The sequence below is a fragment of the Euprymna scolopes genome, chromosome 37 (genome assembly GCF_053919585.1).
Source record: "Euprymna scolopes isolate OS-2025 chromosome 37, ASM5391958v1, whole genome shotgun sequence".
Taxonomy (NCBI): domain Eukaryota; kingdom Metazoa; phylum Mollusca; class Cephalopoda; order Sepiida; family Sepiolidae; genus Euprymna; species Euprymna scolopes.
This window is the reverse complement of record NC_136518.1, coordinates 42,720,530-42,737,464: the sequence shown is the minus strand read 5'-3', so window position 1 is coordinate 42,737,464 and position 16,935 is coordinate 42,720,530. Positions and strand designations below refer to the sequence as shown.

At 31.7% G+C, this 16,935-nt stretch overlaps 1 protein-coding gene across 1 annotated transcript in view; it reads right to left on the bottom strand.

The window, feature by feature from the left end:
- LOC145261136 (carbonic anhydrase-related protein 10-like) overlaps positions 1-16,935 on the bottom strand; it is a 1,563,849-nt gene that overhangs the window by 56,535 nt on the left and 1,490,379 nt on the right. Inside the window, exon 8 of the mRNA XM_080119410.1 lies at positions 14,373-14,527. Coding sequence (XP_079975536.1) covers positions 14,373-14,527 — 155 coding nt within the window. The remainder of the gene's footprint in view (positions 1-14,372; positions 14,528-16,935) is intronic.

The window sequence follows — 16,935 nt, the reverse complement described above, 5'->3', positions numbered from 1 at the left end:
AATTATTCACTATTTTTCACGAAATTTCTTACACACCTACCAATCTACCCATGTTAAGGACGGCTTTCGGAATAGACACCCATAACCTTGCCAGAATACCATAAAAGCTATAAAGTTGACGTGTCGAATATGAACGATGAGTTGGACGTAATGTAAAAATGTACCGAATTTAAATTCAAATTTCCGTTCCATTTTTACAACCGTAAAGCAGAGCATTCTATGCAAATTTTACCTAACTTACTGTATTAATGCTATTTTTTAAGCAAGAAAAAAACGGTAAATATCCAGATACACTACTAAAGAACACCTACCACTCTAATTTGTTTTTTTACAGGTAATTAAGGTCGCTGACAACGAATCTAATAGTCAAACTTGGGGCAAATTTACCGTTTGCATGGTATTTACCCCTGAACCCACGAACTTCTTTCCACCATTTTGCAGCTTCCGTTTATGCTACGCGCATGCACGCTGTAGCATAAACGACGGCTTCATCAAGCAAACTACGTTGGGGGGGGGAGGGGATTTTTTTTTTCCAGGACATAGAATTTTCTAATTTTCAAAAATACATTATAGCGCGTTTTGGGTGAAAAATTTAAAATTAGCTGAAAAAGAAATAAAATAAGAAAAAGAAAGCACACCAAGTTGGAGTACGGGGGTAATTTATCTGTGTTTTTTTTTACCTGGAACATAGAATTTTCAAATTTTCCGTAAGTAACGCACCGACATTTACCAATTAGAGCACCATTTAACATTTTCCGAAGATTTTACTTTGTACATTGGGGGCGCGAGCGGGGGGCAGATGTGATGTTGGGGCGCGCGCGCCCCCAACATCACATCCCCCAAACAAATTAGAGTGGTCGGTGTTCTGTAGTAGCGTATCTGGATATTTACCAAAAAAATATTTAGGTTTGGCTATAAATTCCTAAACTCATTTCACCCCAAATAATTTAGGTGACTGAAATAGGAATCTAATTGAATCTTTAATTTCCTGAATAGTATGCGAGAATTAATTTTTCTTCGAGTTATATCGAATTCATTAATACGGACTTTAGGGGCTTTTTTCGTAATGTTACTGTAAAAATTATTTTTTATTGTTACAAATTACGATGCTTTAAAAAAGCAAAAATAAATTCTTGCGTTTTTTATTTACTACTGAAAACCATAACTTTAGTAAAGGTATTTTTTGTTTAAACAAAATAAAACATTTTCGCTAAGAGTTAAGTAAAAATAATTAGTTCATTATATTCTGCGATGATTATTTGAAAAATACTGCAATTTTCATTAAAATTCGTTAATTTCCTGATTTTTGGTGAATTTTTAAGTAAAGGGAGGGGTAAAAATGTGTATACACTTTGAGCGACGGCATTCATTTTGCGACAACGTGTGGTTAATTTAAATCAAATTTCAATCACATGGTTACAATATCAATAATCATGTAATTAAACCCATTGAAAATTTACCGATATTGTAAACACATTCTGTTTACAATAAGCCTGTAGTGTTTTTTTTAGTAATGCAATGTTGTCAACTGAGATTAAAAAAAAAAAAACCGTGAGATCAGGAGAATCCTACAATAAAAAAATTTATAAATATAGTATATTCAATATATAAAATGTTCCGTGTTTTCTCACTATATGTTCCTGGAATTATATTGAAGCAGTTAGCTCCCCAGAAGGCTTACATATTTTATCAGCTAGTTTTGCCTGTTTTTTTCAGAGAGGGCAATCTTTTCTTTTTGCAAGAAACAAATCATAAACTCAAACTTTTTGTAATAAAAGTTAAATTGAAATATACTGCAAATAAAACATCACAATAATGGTGCAACATATTTTGAAATTAGAAAAATAAAAAACAAAAAACTTTGTTTAAGCATAGCAAGCGACAAACTTTTTTTTTGGCCTTATATAATAAAAAAAAGATGTGTCCATTACAAAATTTGGAATATAAACAAATGAATTATGTTTGTTTTGTTTTTTTACTTATCGAGTAAACAGAAAATGAAATCTTTCGTCAATTCGTAGCTGTGAAATGAATCGAACCGGAAGTTCAGTTTTATCAACAGAACAGATTCACAGTAACGGTTAAAAATATATTTATTTTATTAAATATTTTAATAATTCGCGAGGTAAATTTATTTTAATAACATAAAAACATACCTCGACTCTAAAGATGGGTTGTCTGGAAATTTCAAATACATCGGTAACGTAGAAATATGGATTTATTCTTTTGTCACGAACCAAATTTACATTTATATATATATATATATATATATATATATATATATATAAATATATATATATTAATATATATATATAATTATATATATAGATATATTTATGAATATATATATATATATAATATATATAAATATATATATAAATATATATATATATATATATATTAATATATATATATATATAAATATATATAAATATATATATAAATATATATATATATAAATATATATAAATATATATATAAATATATATATAAATATATAAATATATATATATAAATATATATTTATAAATATATATATATATATATATAAATATATATATAAATATATATATATACATATATATATAAATATAAATTTATGTATAAATATATATATATATATAAATATATGTATATATACATATAAATATATACATATAAACATATATATAAATATATATATAAATATATATATATATAAATATATATATAAATATACATATAAATATACATATATATAAATATATATATATATAAATAAATATATATAAATATATATATATATAAATATATATATAAATATATATAAATATATATATAAATATATATATAAATATATATATATATAAATATATATATAAACATATATAAATATATATATATATAAATATATATATAAATATATATATAATTATATGTGTATAAATATATATTTATATAAATATATATATATAAATATATATATAAATATATATGTATAAATGTATATATATAAATATATACATAAATATATATACATAAATATATATAAATATAAATATATATATATAAATATATTTAAATATATATATATATAAATATATATATATATATATAAATATATATATAAATATATATATATATAAATATAGATATATACATATAAATATAAATATATATATATAAATATATATATATATATATATATAAATATATATATATATAAACATATATAAAAATATAAATATATATATAAATATATATATAAATATATATATAAATATATAGATATAAATAAAAATATATATTAATATATATAAATATAAATATATTAATATAAATATATATATATATCTAAATATATATACATAAATATATATACATAAATATATATATATAAATATGTATATATATAAATATATATGTATATATATATATATATATATATATATTGCGCAGTTGATATATGTTTATTTTATATGTATACTATTGAGAACCTTCTTTTCCTCTATTCTATCCTTCTATATATTCAATTTCATTGCTTTGTATATTATTATCATACATCAGTTCTCTCTCATCATATCGACTTACCGTAAAATACACTCCAGTCGTAAGGCTATGTTTTTATTACGAAGTTAGTGGCTATTCCCTGAGTAGATGAAGAGACTTGATACAATAAAAACCCATAACGTCCAAGTAACGATCGAACACGAATCTGATGTTTATGTTGAATTCTTGGAACGTATCTAAATTAATATGTCGTAAATTTGTTTATCTAGGATGTCTGTATGTTTCTCTCTCTCTCTCTCTTATATATATATATATATATATATATATATATATATATATATATATATATATATAAATTTGTTGTTTTTGTGTAAAAACTTTTTTTTTTCTATTTATTTAAAAAGAAAACACAACTTTGTTATATATCGGTCATAGAATTGCATTCACTCGCAAAAGATCTAGCTAGTAGCATATTCTTTGAAACATTCGTTTTAGTTAATTCCCTATTAGTTTTTTTTCGGATTTCTTATGGTAGGATCATATTTAGTTAATTATTACGCGTAATTATATTATGCAGATATTCTACTTGCGTAATATTTGCGAACAAAGTTATAGTAAACGCAAACCGCTTTCTATATATATTTATGTATGCGTATATATTTGCTTAAAAGATTTGGCCTATCAAACTCCTCTGTCAGTTTTTTTGTCTACAGACATGAAACTTAATATATAAGGTATTGGAACCCTTGTGAAACTTATTATTTGTGTTTTAGCCGGGAAAAATCGGTGAAAATATGTGAAAATTATAAAAAAGTCAAATTTGCCAGGTGAAGGTCGAATGTCGATATTACGAATATGCATGCGTAACGTAATGGCTATTGGTTCATGCCTTAATTTTTAGCCGTGCAGAAAACATGTTTTCAGGGTCAGATATTAACATCAATGGCCTAAAGTTTCTCCGTTATCATTTTTCTTTTACCCTAATTGACTTGATAATGCAATACAGTTCCTATGGACCTTTACGCTATATCTTCTTATCTCATTCTCTCACTTTCTTTCTCTCTCTCTCGCTCTCTCTCTCTCTCTCTCTCTCTCTCTCTCTCTCTCTATATATATATATATATATATATATATATATATATACAAAAATAGCACAATCACGTTGGCACACCTGTTGTCGCCAGATCACCGAAGTTAAGCAACGTTGAGCCTGGCCAGTACCAGATGGTTGACTATTTGGAAAGGCGAGGCGCTGTATGTACCGCAAGGTAAAAAAAAAAACAGGTTGGGAAACTGGCGCGGTCTATCCTTCTCTCGAGGGTAAATGGGCCTCGCTTAAGCCGTGGTAAGCAACCCATCTAGCGATAGCCTCACGATAAAAAACTCCTCTTGATAGCCTTGTCGAAGCATCAAGTAGTTCCAACGATTAGAAAAACGTGAACGATTCTGCGGAATTTGTTCACATTTCACCTGCACCTACTGTCATTGGATGAAACATAATATATATAGATTGATAATTATTTTTATTTTTATGCCTATATATAATATTTTTTCGTTTTAGCCTCTCTTTTTTTCAGTCCTATATCACTACATCTCCTTCCTCACCGTGTGTACCTGTCAGTCACTCGTATAAATCTCTTCATGCCCGTATCTCTGTCGTATATCTTTCGCTCCCTCATCGATACGAGACAGTCTTCCAAAATATCACGTAGGTTTTATCTTGGTTGTTATTGCGACGTTACTGTAACTTTGCAATTATTTTCCTGGTACCAATTAACAGCACGTCATCGTCTCTGAACTCATTCCCTCAGCACCAAACTGAACACCGTAGGCCATTTCTGAATTGGCCCTTTCTCTGTTGATTGCGGTACGAAGTTCGGCCTGTGGAATCTAGAAAATCCACCCTCCCAAGCATTTTTATCTTTTTTTTAAGAAGATGATGTTTTTCTGCTAATCTCCTGGGGCGCCCCTATTAGGGAATACCGACGGGAAAGCATTTTTTTTTGCAAGTCAGCGTGCTCCTCCTCGGGTGAGATGATTCTTCAATCTCACTTTACGACCCTTGTGTCACATTTCTCACCGTGGGAGAGGGATACATACTCATCCTCAGCGTTTCCACAGCATTACGTTAATCTAAACATGTATGGTAATCGAACAATTACGGACTGAGAAAGATGATATCAAATTATATTTTTCATGACGTAAGAATTTCTGCGTGCATTTTGAAATTTATTATACACTAGCGAGGGGTACCCGGCGTTGTCCGAGTGTTTGGAGGTGTGTGTGGAAACTCCGGGGGTGGGGGTGGGGTTAAAAAAGTCAGTATGAGGATCAAAACCGAACCGTTGAGGCAAAGATGTAAATTAAAGTGTGAAAAAAAAGTGCGACGTTAACGATTGTCCCACCGCGAGATGCTAACGGGAACACGTTTGAATTTATTTAATTACTTGGATTTGGCAGGTGCCCGTTTTAATGAGTTAATGAGGTCAAGTTTGACTGCGGTATTTTTATTTTCCCAAGATGTTATAGGAAAAAGACTAACCCACATGCGGCGAGCGACAAATGTTGAATATTTGTCCTCCCGAAATCGAGCAAATTAAATAGACAGGCGAGCTTCGTTGTTAACTGTGAGAGATTACGATTTATATGTGATATAAAAAGTTTTTAAAAGTTGTGAAGTGAGCGACCGCTTCTCTGAAAAAAGCCTTTTGTAGACATACAGAAAAAGCGAACACACATACATACATACATACATACATACATTTTCGCTTTTATATTTAGATTTACTGCAGACACTTTAGCACGATTAATTTACAATTGTATAAACTTTCTTGGCACCGACATAGGATCTCAACGCTTCCATATTGGTACGTTCATGTTACATTTTTTATACAATTAAAAAATTTGGTATTATATATCTGCGTTATTTGTAGCAACCACGTGCTTGGGTTTCTTTCCAAAAAGGCGGTCGCCTTTTTTAGTATGTTGTGCTATTGTGATAATACATGGTGATCTGAAGAAGTAAAAATAAGGTAATCTTCTATAATGTAAATCTCACCTGTTTAAATGTATGTATGTATGTATGTATGTCTACCTAAAACTTTTCACAGAGGCGACGGATTTTTACGATTTGCAGTCGACCCTTCGGACGACAAATATCGAAAAATCGGGCACTTTTCTACAGAAGGGGTAGCTTTTTTCGCCGATATTTTTAAAAGTCATTCCCTTAATTTAAACATTCGTCACTTTCGGTTTGGCGATGGGTGCAACAGCAAAGGCGTCACGTTTGTTTTTCACGTTGTTTTCCTCCTTCGCGGTACGGCTTCGAACCTGCCTGTCTACTACCACTTTTTTTGGCTCAACACTCATCTTCAAACACCCGGGCAACGCTGAGCACCCAGGCTAGCAAGAACGAAATAGTACAATTTATTTACACGCACATACCCGCATCACACCCCACGCATACACACATATGATTTTTTCTAGAACACAGTTTGGCAAATACAAATGCAGCACTAATATACTAAACATGATACATAAAACAATGGAAATCACAGCTGTCGTTGCTAAATGATAGACTACTTTAATTGTCCAAACACAATCGATAAAAACAAACATGTATTGCTAGGTAAACAGAGCTAGATATATACGATGAATAATTTACATGTATATATGACTAGCGGGGGGTGCCCGGGCCGGCGTTGCCCGGGCCGGCGTTGCCCGGGTGTTTGGAGGTGTGTGTATGTTAAAAAAAGTTGTAAAAAAAAAAAGATTTAGTAGGAAGGCTTGACGCGAAGGTGGAAACGAAAGGGGAAAAAGCCAGCCACCTAACTATCTCGGCCACGAGAGGAGAGGAATTGATAAGTGCGTAGAGTTAGTTAAGGGTTACAAAGTGAGCCAAGTCAAATAGGTTTGATTGACGGGTGATCGCTTAATGAAGTAATCGCGGAAGCGTTACGATGACGTGACAGTTTTTTTATTTGCGTCGGGTTTGTTTATTTTGTTTCAATGCGGGGCAGTTTTGACTTCCCCAAGATGATGGTGGGGGGAAACTAGCTCGCTCACCATTTAAAGGGGATTGTCAAAATTGAATAGCAATTGTCTGATATAAGGAGAAACTCCGCATTGATCAAAGCTGATTGCTTTTTGATGTCTTAAGCTTCGTTTCGCTTTTATTATACGAAAAAACCAATCCACACGCGGCGATCGAAAAATGTGGAATATTTAGCTTTTCAAACTCGGGAAAATTAAATAGACAGACGATTCCCGTTGTTAACTCGTAGATATTATCATTTAGACGTGATATAAAAAGTTTTAAGAAGGAGTGAGCCGACCGATCGCTTCTTGGAAAAAAGCCTTTCTCGGATATACACAAAAAGCGAACATACATACTCACATTTTTGTTTTTATATATATAAATTTACTTTTTTTTATATTTTGGGTCTCTAGTGTAGCGACCAGAAGTAACATATGATAAGAAAAGTGTCAGAGTTGCGAAGGCCATGCAAAGATGATAGTCAGACGAACCATGTTCGTCGGCCTTGAACTCCAGCCAAAAAAAGAGAAATATATCCGCTTTGTAAATTCGCATGTGAGTTGACTGAAACAAATTTCCGGTTTTCAGAAGTAAACAATGGCGTTTGCTGTCGCTCGGTATAATTTATTGAAGATTATTTGAATCCAGGCCAAGGGAAATAACTTTGTTATTTCCGAGCCAACAACGGTTTTGATGCTGTGTTTAAATTTATTAAATATTTCAATTATTCTGTTGTGTGCAGTGTGAAAAGAATGTAAATTTAAGACGTTGAATGTATGTTTTAAGACATTGAATTTGTAATATTACAAGACGTCTTTAAGTACATATTGCAATTTGTCTAAAAATAACGTTGAAGTAAATTTGAGACAACGTTGAAGTTTCGTTAAAGCATTGTTGAAATAATGTCGTTGAAAATATGTAGCAATGTCATTTTCTTAGTTGGGTTTTGTTTTTATCTCTGTCCATCTCTGCTTGTCTTCCAAATTATCTCCCTTATCAGGTAAAGTTTAGCCATTCATCATGGCCAATTCAAATCAACTGGGGTAAAAATGCAACCAAAATACAAAATGGCCGAAAGAGAAAAACGTTAAATGATGTATAACAGAGGCAAGTATCTTAAACTTGTGTGAATGTTTGGATTAGTTTTTTTTTATGGCATGCTAATTTTTTTAGGTTAATTAATACAAAATTAAATAATTTTGCTAAAAGCATTTACGCTCAACGATCTTAATATTTTCAAATATTTATATATTACTTTCCCACTTGAATGTTTTGCCAAAACCTTACATGGCTACCCAGAAAAAAATGTTATCTGTTGAAAAGGTTAATAAAAATAAAAATCTATCTACAATCCAACAATATTTGGAACAAATAAGCACTAATCTATGCATAATTTGTCTATCAATTTTAAATCATGGGTATCAGATAATATTTGCTTTACCGCTGCTCAATGATATGCTAGGACACTTTAGCGATCGCCTCATCATTAAAAATGTAATGAAGCGGTGCGCTCCTATTGTAACAGAGCGTCAACGAACGAACTAAGCAGCAGGACTAGGATAGCTGACTAGCGAAAATAATAGCAGCAGTAGCAGCTGTCGTTTTAACTATATGCAAATTAAATGAGTGTGCACGCGCCGACGTCACAGGAAGGAGAAGAAGAGAAAAAGAAAGAGAAAAAAGAAAAAAAGGACAGTACATGGTCGAGGAGAAGAAGCAAAGTGCGAGTTGCGTAAGACGGACTTATGAAGACGAGGACGAGAGAGCGCTGGCTACGGCCGGCGTCAAGTAGTGGGAAGATATACTTTTAAAAAGCATGTATTATGTATGACAGAGCGTTGTAAAACACATAGGTGTGCGAAAATACTTTTGGAAGCTAATGAAATGCACTATTTTAAGAAGAACCACGAATAAATACTTTTCATTTGCACTTAAAATGTGGAGTCGTATTTGTTATATTCTTTCCTGTTTGTTTGGTCTTGCGACGATACCAAACAACGTGTGGGTCCGAGTAGTTCAAATATAACGACACGGTTGGAGTGTGACGGCCACGTTACAGAAAAGTTTAGCCCTAATTATTACATACATACACGAATTTTATATATGTGCAAGCAATTAACCACTTTGGCATTATTATTAATGTGTTCACTAATCGATCGACAGCTCGAAGTCCAATTCGATGTGGAGCCATGCCCATGATTAACAGATAAGAAAAAGTAGATATTGCACTAAAATTACTAAAAGAAAATTAATTAAAATGATAAAAAATGCACACAGATATATTTCAAAATAAAATAGTTTTTACACCATGTTTGTTGATGTGTGTGTTTCGTACGCAGTGAGGGCGCTGCGACTGGAAGATATTAAGAAAGTAAAAAACAAGAAAAAAATTCGGATGATGGTCAATGTTTCTGAAAAGTGCAATAAATGAAAACGGGTATAAATCTCATGTTTGAACTTAATTAATCAACCTGAATCGACTCTTTGCTTGCAGAATATTGTTTGTTCTTCATATAAAGCGAACAGGCGTTACTAATGGCTATTCATGCCACCATAGTGGTGGCGTAACGGAGACAAGTGTAAACAACAAAAGAGAAGGAGAAAAAGTAGAGCAAAGAAAGAAACTGGAAGTGTGCACTGTAAAGGGGAATAACTCTGATTATCCCCAAATCCTCTCTGTCTCCCTGTTTAGTTGTCTATGATGATAATAACAGCCCCACACAATTTATACATTGTATAAAGTTGTATTTTATAAGAGTCGTTGTAATTAATTGATATTGAGAATTATCTTTAAGATTGTATAATTATCGGATTTTTGCGGGCTTTTTTAATCGAAGTTTTGATTGTCAAGCAACAACAAAAGCATTTTCATTACCTGGCCCTAATTATAATCTGTTGAAAACAAAAGCCCAAGACCGACAGTCTAAAATTAAGTGTGATAGATAATAGAAAGACAAGCCGATCCACATAATAGAATATTTCCTAGACGTACACGAGCGCATTTAAAATAAATAAGTTAGAAGTAAGCGGTTAGTAATTTCGAACACTTTAATTGTGTTAATTGTGTTCTAGAAAATTTTGTTGCATTTTCTTTTCTTTTTATTGAATGTCAATTAATATAATACTAGCAAGAAGACCCGATGTTGCCCGAGATTAATTGATAACGCATGTTTCACACTCATATTTTTATTATCGAAATCGCTAAAATCGCCCGTTTTTCAATCAAATCGATTGATTGCCTGCTCTATTTGGGGGCCCATCTCGGTGCACAAAAACGAAGTTTCATATACCTCCTCACACTGACTAGTTACCAATACATTTTCGTCTACATTGCACAATAGAAAACCTACTGTAGATTTTATAATATATATATATATATATATATATATATATATATATATAGCTTAAATTAAAGTTTAAAATGAAAAAGTCAAGTATCATGGTGCAATTGTAATCTAAACCGAAACATTCATTTCGAACGCCCCCCCCCCCTGCGATATTAAAGAACCTCTGTTAATTTTATGTTTCGGGCCTTTCGGCTTGTTCGGTAATAAAATTTCTCAAATACACTTGTGATATTCAGCTTTATGTGGTGTTATCTTTGGTCAAACTCATCTGTTCTTGCTTATATCGAATTATTTCAATTATCGATTATCGATACTTATTGAAGACATTCTGATACAACACCTAAGAACACTGCCAAGCTACATAAAGCACCTTTGTGTGAAATTTAATAAAATCGACCCAGCTGTTTTCGAGTCCATATGGAATGAACTCATAAGCACACAGATAAAATTCCTTTTATATAATTGTGGAGATTTATCAAACTTACGTAAAATAATATGTTATTTATTAACGTTATACAACTTTATCAAACTTACGTAAAATAATATGTTATTTATTAACGTTATAAAACTTTATCAAACGTACGTAAAATAATATGTTCTTAATAACGTTATAAAACTTTATCAAACTTACGTAAAATAATATGTTATTTATTAACGTTATAAAACTTTATCAAACTTACGTAAAATAATATGTTATTTATTAACGTTATAAAACTTTATCAAACTTACGTAAAATAATATGTTATTTATTAACGTTATAAAACTTTATCAAACTTACGTAAAATAATATGTTATTTATTAACGTTTTAAAACTTTATCAAACTTACGTAAAATAATATGTTATTTATTAACGTTATAAAACACAACATGTATTTTGATATTATTATTTGTATTTACTACACAGATCAAATAACGGTGTACCGACAAGAATTGTCTATTATTTAATGGTTCTGATACTTTATTTGTGGCAGGAAGAAAGGTCAGACTGTCTGAATACTAGATCTTCCCAGCTTGGCTCAATTTTCACTAATCAAAAAATATTGATTAAGATAAAATATTACATCGATATTTAAAAAATATGACAGCACCTTGTATTAATAAAGATTTAATGACAAAGTTCCAAACAACAGACTCGCTTTACTTTATATATGAGATTACACAAATATCAATACACTTTATTACTCAGACTAAAAATGTCACCTGAGCGGCCATATTTGTCTCACCATGTGCATAAGAATATTGTGTAAAAGACGTGTATTACGATGCTTAAAAGATTGCCTACTTTTCAAGTCTCACAATCTAAAAAAAGAATAAGGCAATGCTTTGAGTTCGCGAAGAATAATTGCCTAATTATCGTCTGGAAACGGAATAACAAGACATTGAAACTGGCGCCATTTTAAAACGAGTCGTCCATTTTGGAAAGTGGAAGTGCTTTGATTATATTGTAGAAATGGACAGAAAAGTCAAGTGGCTTCTGTTTTGTTTCGTTTCAGGACCATCTTGCTGAATAGAAAAAGAACGTGATGGAAATTAGATGGTCTACCAACAGTTATCATACAATATTAAGTGCTTTTACACTGCCGACAACGTTAGAATTTACTTCTATTAATAAGGAAGTCTTGCTAAGATGGCCACCCCAAAAGATAAGGATGGGTCGTATGAGAACAAAATATGGAAGGCAATTTTTTTATCAAATACAATCCATTATCTTTTTGTGTAGATCTTAAACACATTTTTATTTTGAATAGAACCAAATAGTTACGTAGTGAAGACCAGCCTTATCGAATGACGCGCGTTCTTGTTCGCTGATACATATATTTATTGCACACATATATTTGTTATATACGGCATAATTCACGTTGACACACCGGTTACCATTAGATCACAAAAGTTAAGCAACGTCGTGCTTGAACAGTTGACCAGTTGACCAGTACTAAAATTAGTGACACTTTAGGAATTCCAGTTGATTTATATGCTCTTGGCTTATTTCAGAATTGTTTCCAGTCGCCTATCACTTCTCCTTGCCAATGAACTCAAACAGTGTCGATTCAAAAGATGGGTGTTGGGGATTGCACAACTCTTGTCTCACAATTATACGCACAGCTACCCTTACAAGAGTTATCCATTGTCTTTTGAGACTGAACAGTTTGTAATGTCAAGGAGAAATACTAAAAGACCAGAAGCAATGCTGAGATGAGCGGGAAGCACACACATCACCTGGATTATCCCGTATATACCGCATGTATATTTAATGTTTAAATGCAATACATACGTAATTATTTTCTTTTTATAAATAGTTTATTATAATCAACTAGAATAATTCCTTTTCGATTATTGCTAACATTCTTGACCATTTGCACCACTTTTGTGCTCCCTTACGATAATTAAAATCAAAGTATAATAATATGAAACATTTATTCTGACTTTAATCAAACTTCATTACATGATTTTAATTATAGAAATTGTTTAAAGTTTGAGACTTAAGCTGAAGTGGTGATAAAAGGAATAAGATTGCTTAGTTTGTGTCTAATAATTATGGTTTAAATCAAATATGAATCTGAAATATCTCATTTTTTAAATGGGAGACTGTGTTCATACTACCCTCCCCCTTAAAACCCATTTAAATACTCCATAGAAACAATAATTTGGAGTGTATTTATTAATTGATATCTAATATCTATTATTAAAGTGTCACAAAATAAAATAATAAATATAAAGACGATATTTTCAATAAGAGTAAATTAACTAAAAAAGTGAAAAGTTCCAATCTCTTTGCCTTCGGACTTCCTAGAACCAGGAACGCTTTAGTTTTACCGCCACACAATTCGTCTTATAAAGTAACTACCGGTACATGTCAGCCTAAATTCTAACTTGATCTACAACAGAACATAACGATCAAGTTTCTGTTTTTTAAAACTATTTTTAACTCAGCTAATATCTTATGCTATATTCGGACGAATTTTATAACGTGATATTCATGTTATTTTGAAGTAATAGTGGCATTCATTATATATATATATATATATATATATATATATATAATTATATACTACATTAATTATGATATACCTACAGACACTAGTGCCTTTCGGGAATTATCAGTGCAGGATGTCACGATTAACACCGGTCGATAGATTTGAACCCGGCAACAGAAGCTATCTCTGACTTCATTAGCAAGGATTTAACTTATTCGACCACCGTAAACCGCGAGAAATACTGCTAAAATTTAAACATTTATTTTTTTAAAATGTTTTTAACGTCTGTCAAAGTGATCTGATCATGATCTGCCCATACGAGCTAAATTGACCGGCTTTATTTCAACCGAAAGTCCTCAACGTTAAGAAAGGAGTTTCTTTATAGGGGCTGACATAATTATTTACTATAATAATTATTAAATACCTACATCCACTAGTGTTTCATCCTTTTACGGAATATATATATATATATATATATATATATATATATATATATATATATATATATATATATTGTTTACGTACCTGTGATTTCGTGATGTACATCGGTTTATTAATGATCATCCACGTGACAGTTTCTTCACAACCAGGCTGCGTCAAAGAACCTTCGTAAGTCATATACATATCAGTGCGTGGTAAGAAATCCGCAACAGAGATTTCTGAAACTCGGGTCTTCTGACCTGAAAAAAAGGGATGATTATAGCATTACCAGCTGCAATGTGTGGTAATTCAAAAGTATTAAAAATCGCTGATTTATTATTTTTTTTTACATAGTTTCATACGAAGTTAACATGTCTACTAATTGAAATGAACTCTTTAGTATGTATGTATAACAGATATAGAACTATACAATTTATTTTCTAGTATATATATATATATATATATATATATATATATATATATATATAGATATGTGTGTGTGTATGTGTGAGGGGTGTGTGTGTGTGGGTGTATGAATAGATATATGCATATATATTTTTTGTATAATTTTCTTTATTTAAAATTATTAGCTGCATATGTGCATGCATGTTGTTGCTGTGATTTCCTCGGAAAATTGAGACTACTTATCTGGATTTCTGAAACATATATGCAAAAATGTAGCCTATAATGTTTGTATAAATAAAGACAGTTCTACTTATTGATCATCAGTTTTAAAAACTCAATAGTTTCATGGGATTAACATCTACGAAACAACGACAATATACTTACTTTTATATAGAAATAGTTTATATATTATTGCATACAGAATTTCAAAGCACTATGATGCTCTGTTGGTTTGAATAGCATAGAGTTATTTTTATTATAATAAAGCTGTTGAAAATTCGTATTTACTAAATCAGAAGACAGATCGGCTTAATCTAACTTATATCTAATAACAATAAAAAACACCATTTATTTCGCTTTTAGTATAGTCATAAAATATTTCATAATTGTGGTTATTATTATTATTATTATTATTATTATTATTATTATTATTATTATTAGCAGCTCATAAGGAGCTTCCACACAGGTCATCAAAGATCTCTCCTTGAAACCAGCCTGTTGTGTTTCCTGGAAGCTGAGCAACAACAAATATTCCCAGATTTTCAGTACTCTCCACCTCTTTCGATAGTATTTGCAAAATAAATTTGCGTTATCGCAACAGCTGCTTGCCATTGATTTCTCGTTGGCAGCTGCTATCAGTCTGCACTGGAATTCGAGTGGCAATAAACCTCCCCAAGGTCCTAGTTCTCTTTGTACTTATCCAGCGCAGATTATGTCAGTGCTCTCTCCTCGGGGTTTTCCTTCCTCCTTGACTCTACTTGGCTGTGTGGTCTCTTTTTTTAGGGGGGGTGATGTGGTAATGGGGTGGGATGGTGTTGGGGTTAGAGAACTTATAAATATGCAGCTTCAATGTTCTATCTGGTCCGCGCTTATTGTTCATGTGTGCTAGTCCCCCACATTCAAGGAGTTTCCTTAATATTTCAGCTGTTTTCATGATTGTTTTTCGTTGTCTTTTTTCCAGTCATTCCTTTGATTCCAATTTCTCCCATGCTTTTTTCAAAGTTTTTCGGAATTGTTCCTAGTGCTTCTACTATTATATGTATTATTTTGATTTTGTTGATCTTTCATATCCCTTTCAGCTATCTGGCTAGCTCTATGTATTTGCTCCGTTTCGCCCTTTCTTTGATATATACCCTATGGTCGGCTGGAACAGCAAAGTCGATGATTTGACAGGATTTTTCTTTCTTGTTAATTATCACGAAACAGGTCTTCTTGCTTGGATGGGTTTATCAGTTTGTATGTTCCTGTCCCATAGGATTTTGTGATTCTCGTTGCCAGCTATGTTTGTATCACTAGTCTGTGCGTTCGAGATGCAGTTATTATTATTGGCTCACATGGAGCTTTCACACAAGTCAACAAACGATCTGATTGGAAACGATCTAATTGTGGTGTTCTCTGGAAGCTGAGTGACAGCAAGTCTCCCCAGACGTCCAGCTCTCTCCACCTCCTTCGATAGCATTTGCAAATGAATCTGCATCATCGCAACAGCCGCTTACCATTGATTTCTCGCTGGTAGTGGCCATTGGTTTATACTGGAATTTGAGTGGCACTCAGCTTCCCCAGGGTGTCAGTTCTCTTTGCGATTTTCAGGGTTCTTATCTTTTGCTTTCATGAAGACTTGCACATTATTCTTAAGATAAATGTCGCCTTTTTTTTTCTTTGGCACATTTCCAACTCTTCAAAATGTCTAAAATATTTGCTATTAAGATGCCTTTTAAAATATTCAGCATTGTTTGAGGCTGTATTTACGCGATTTTACAGAATATTTATTGTCAGCTTCCATAAATCAAACAATTCAATCTAGCATATTCCAAATTGTTTTGATATTTGTCCAAGACGAATGTTTTTTAGTTTAGATCCTCTGTTCGAAAATGATTCAACGCTTTTCTCAAGTTTAAGTCTTTGTACAAGTGTGGAAAATTCAAGCATATTTGGAATGCGTTCACTGAGTTTAAAATTTTCACACATTTAATTCACTACGCTTGCAAATGTAATATAATATTCTGTATTATTTTAAACTACCAGTTCAGACCCGCTTTGCTCG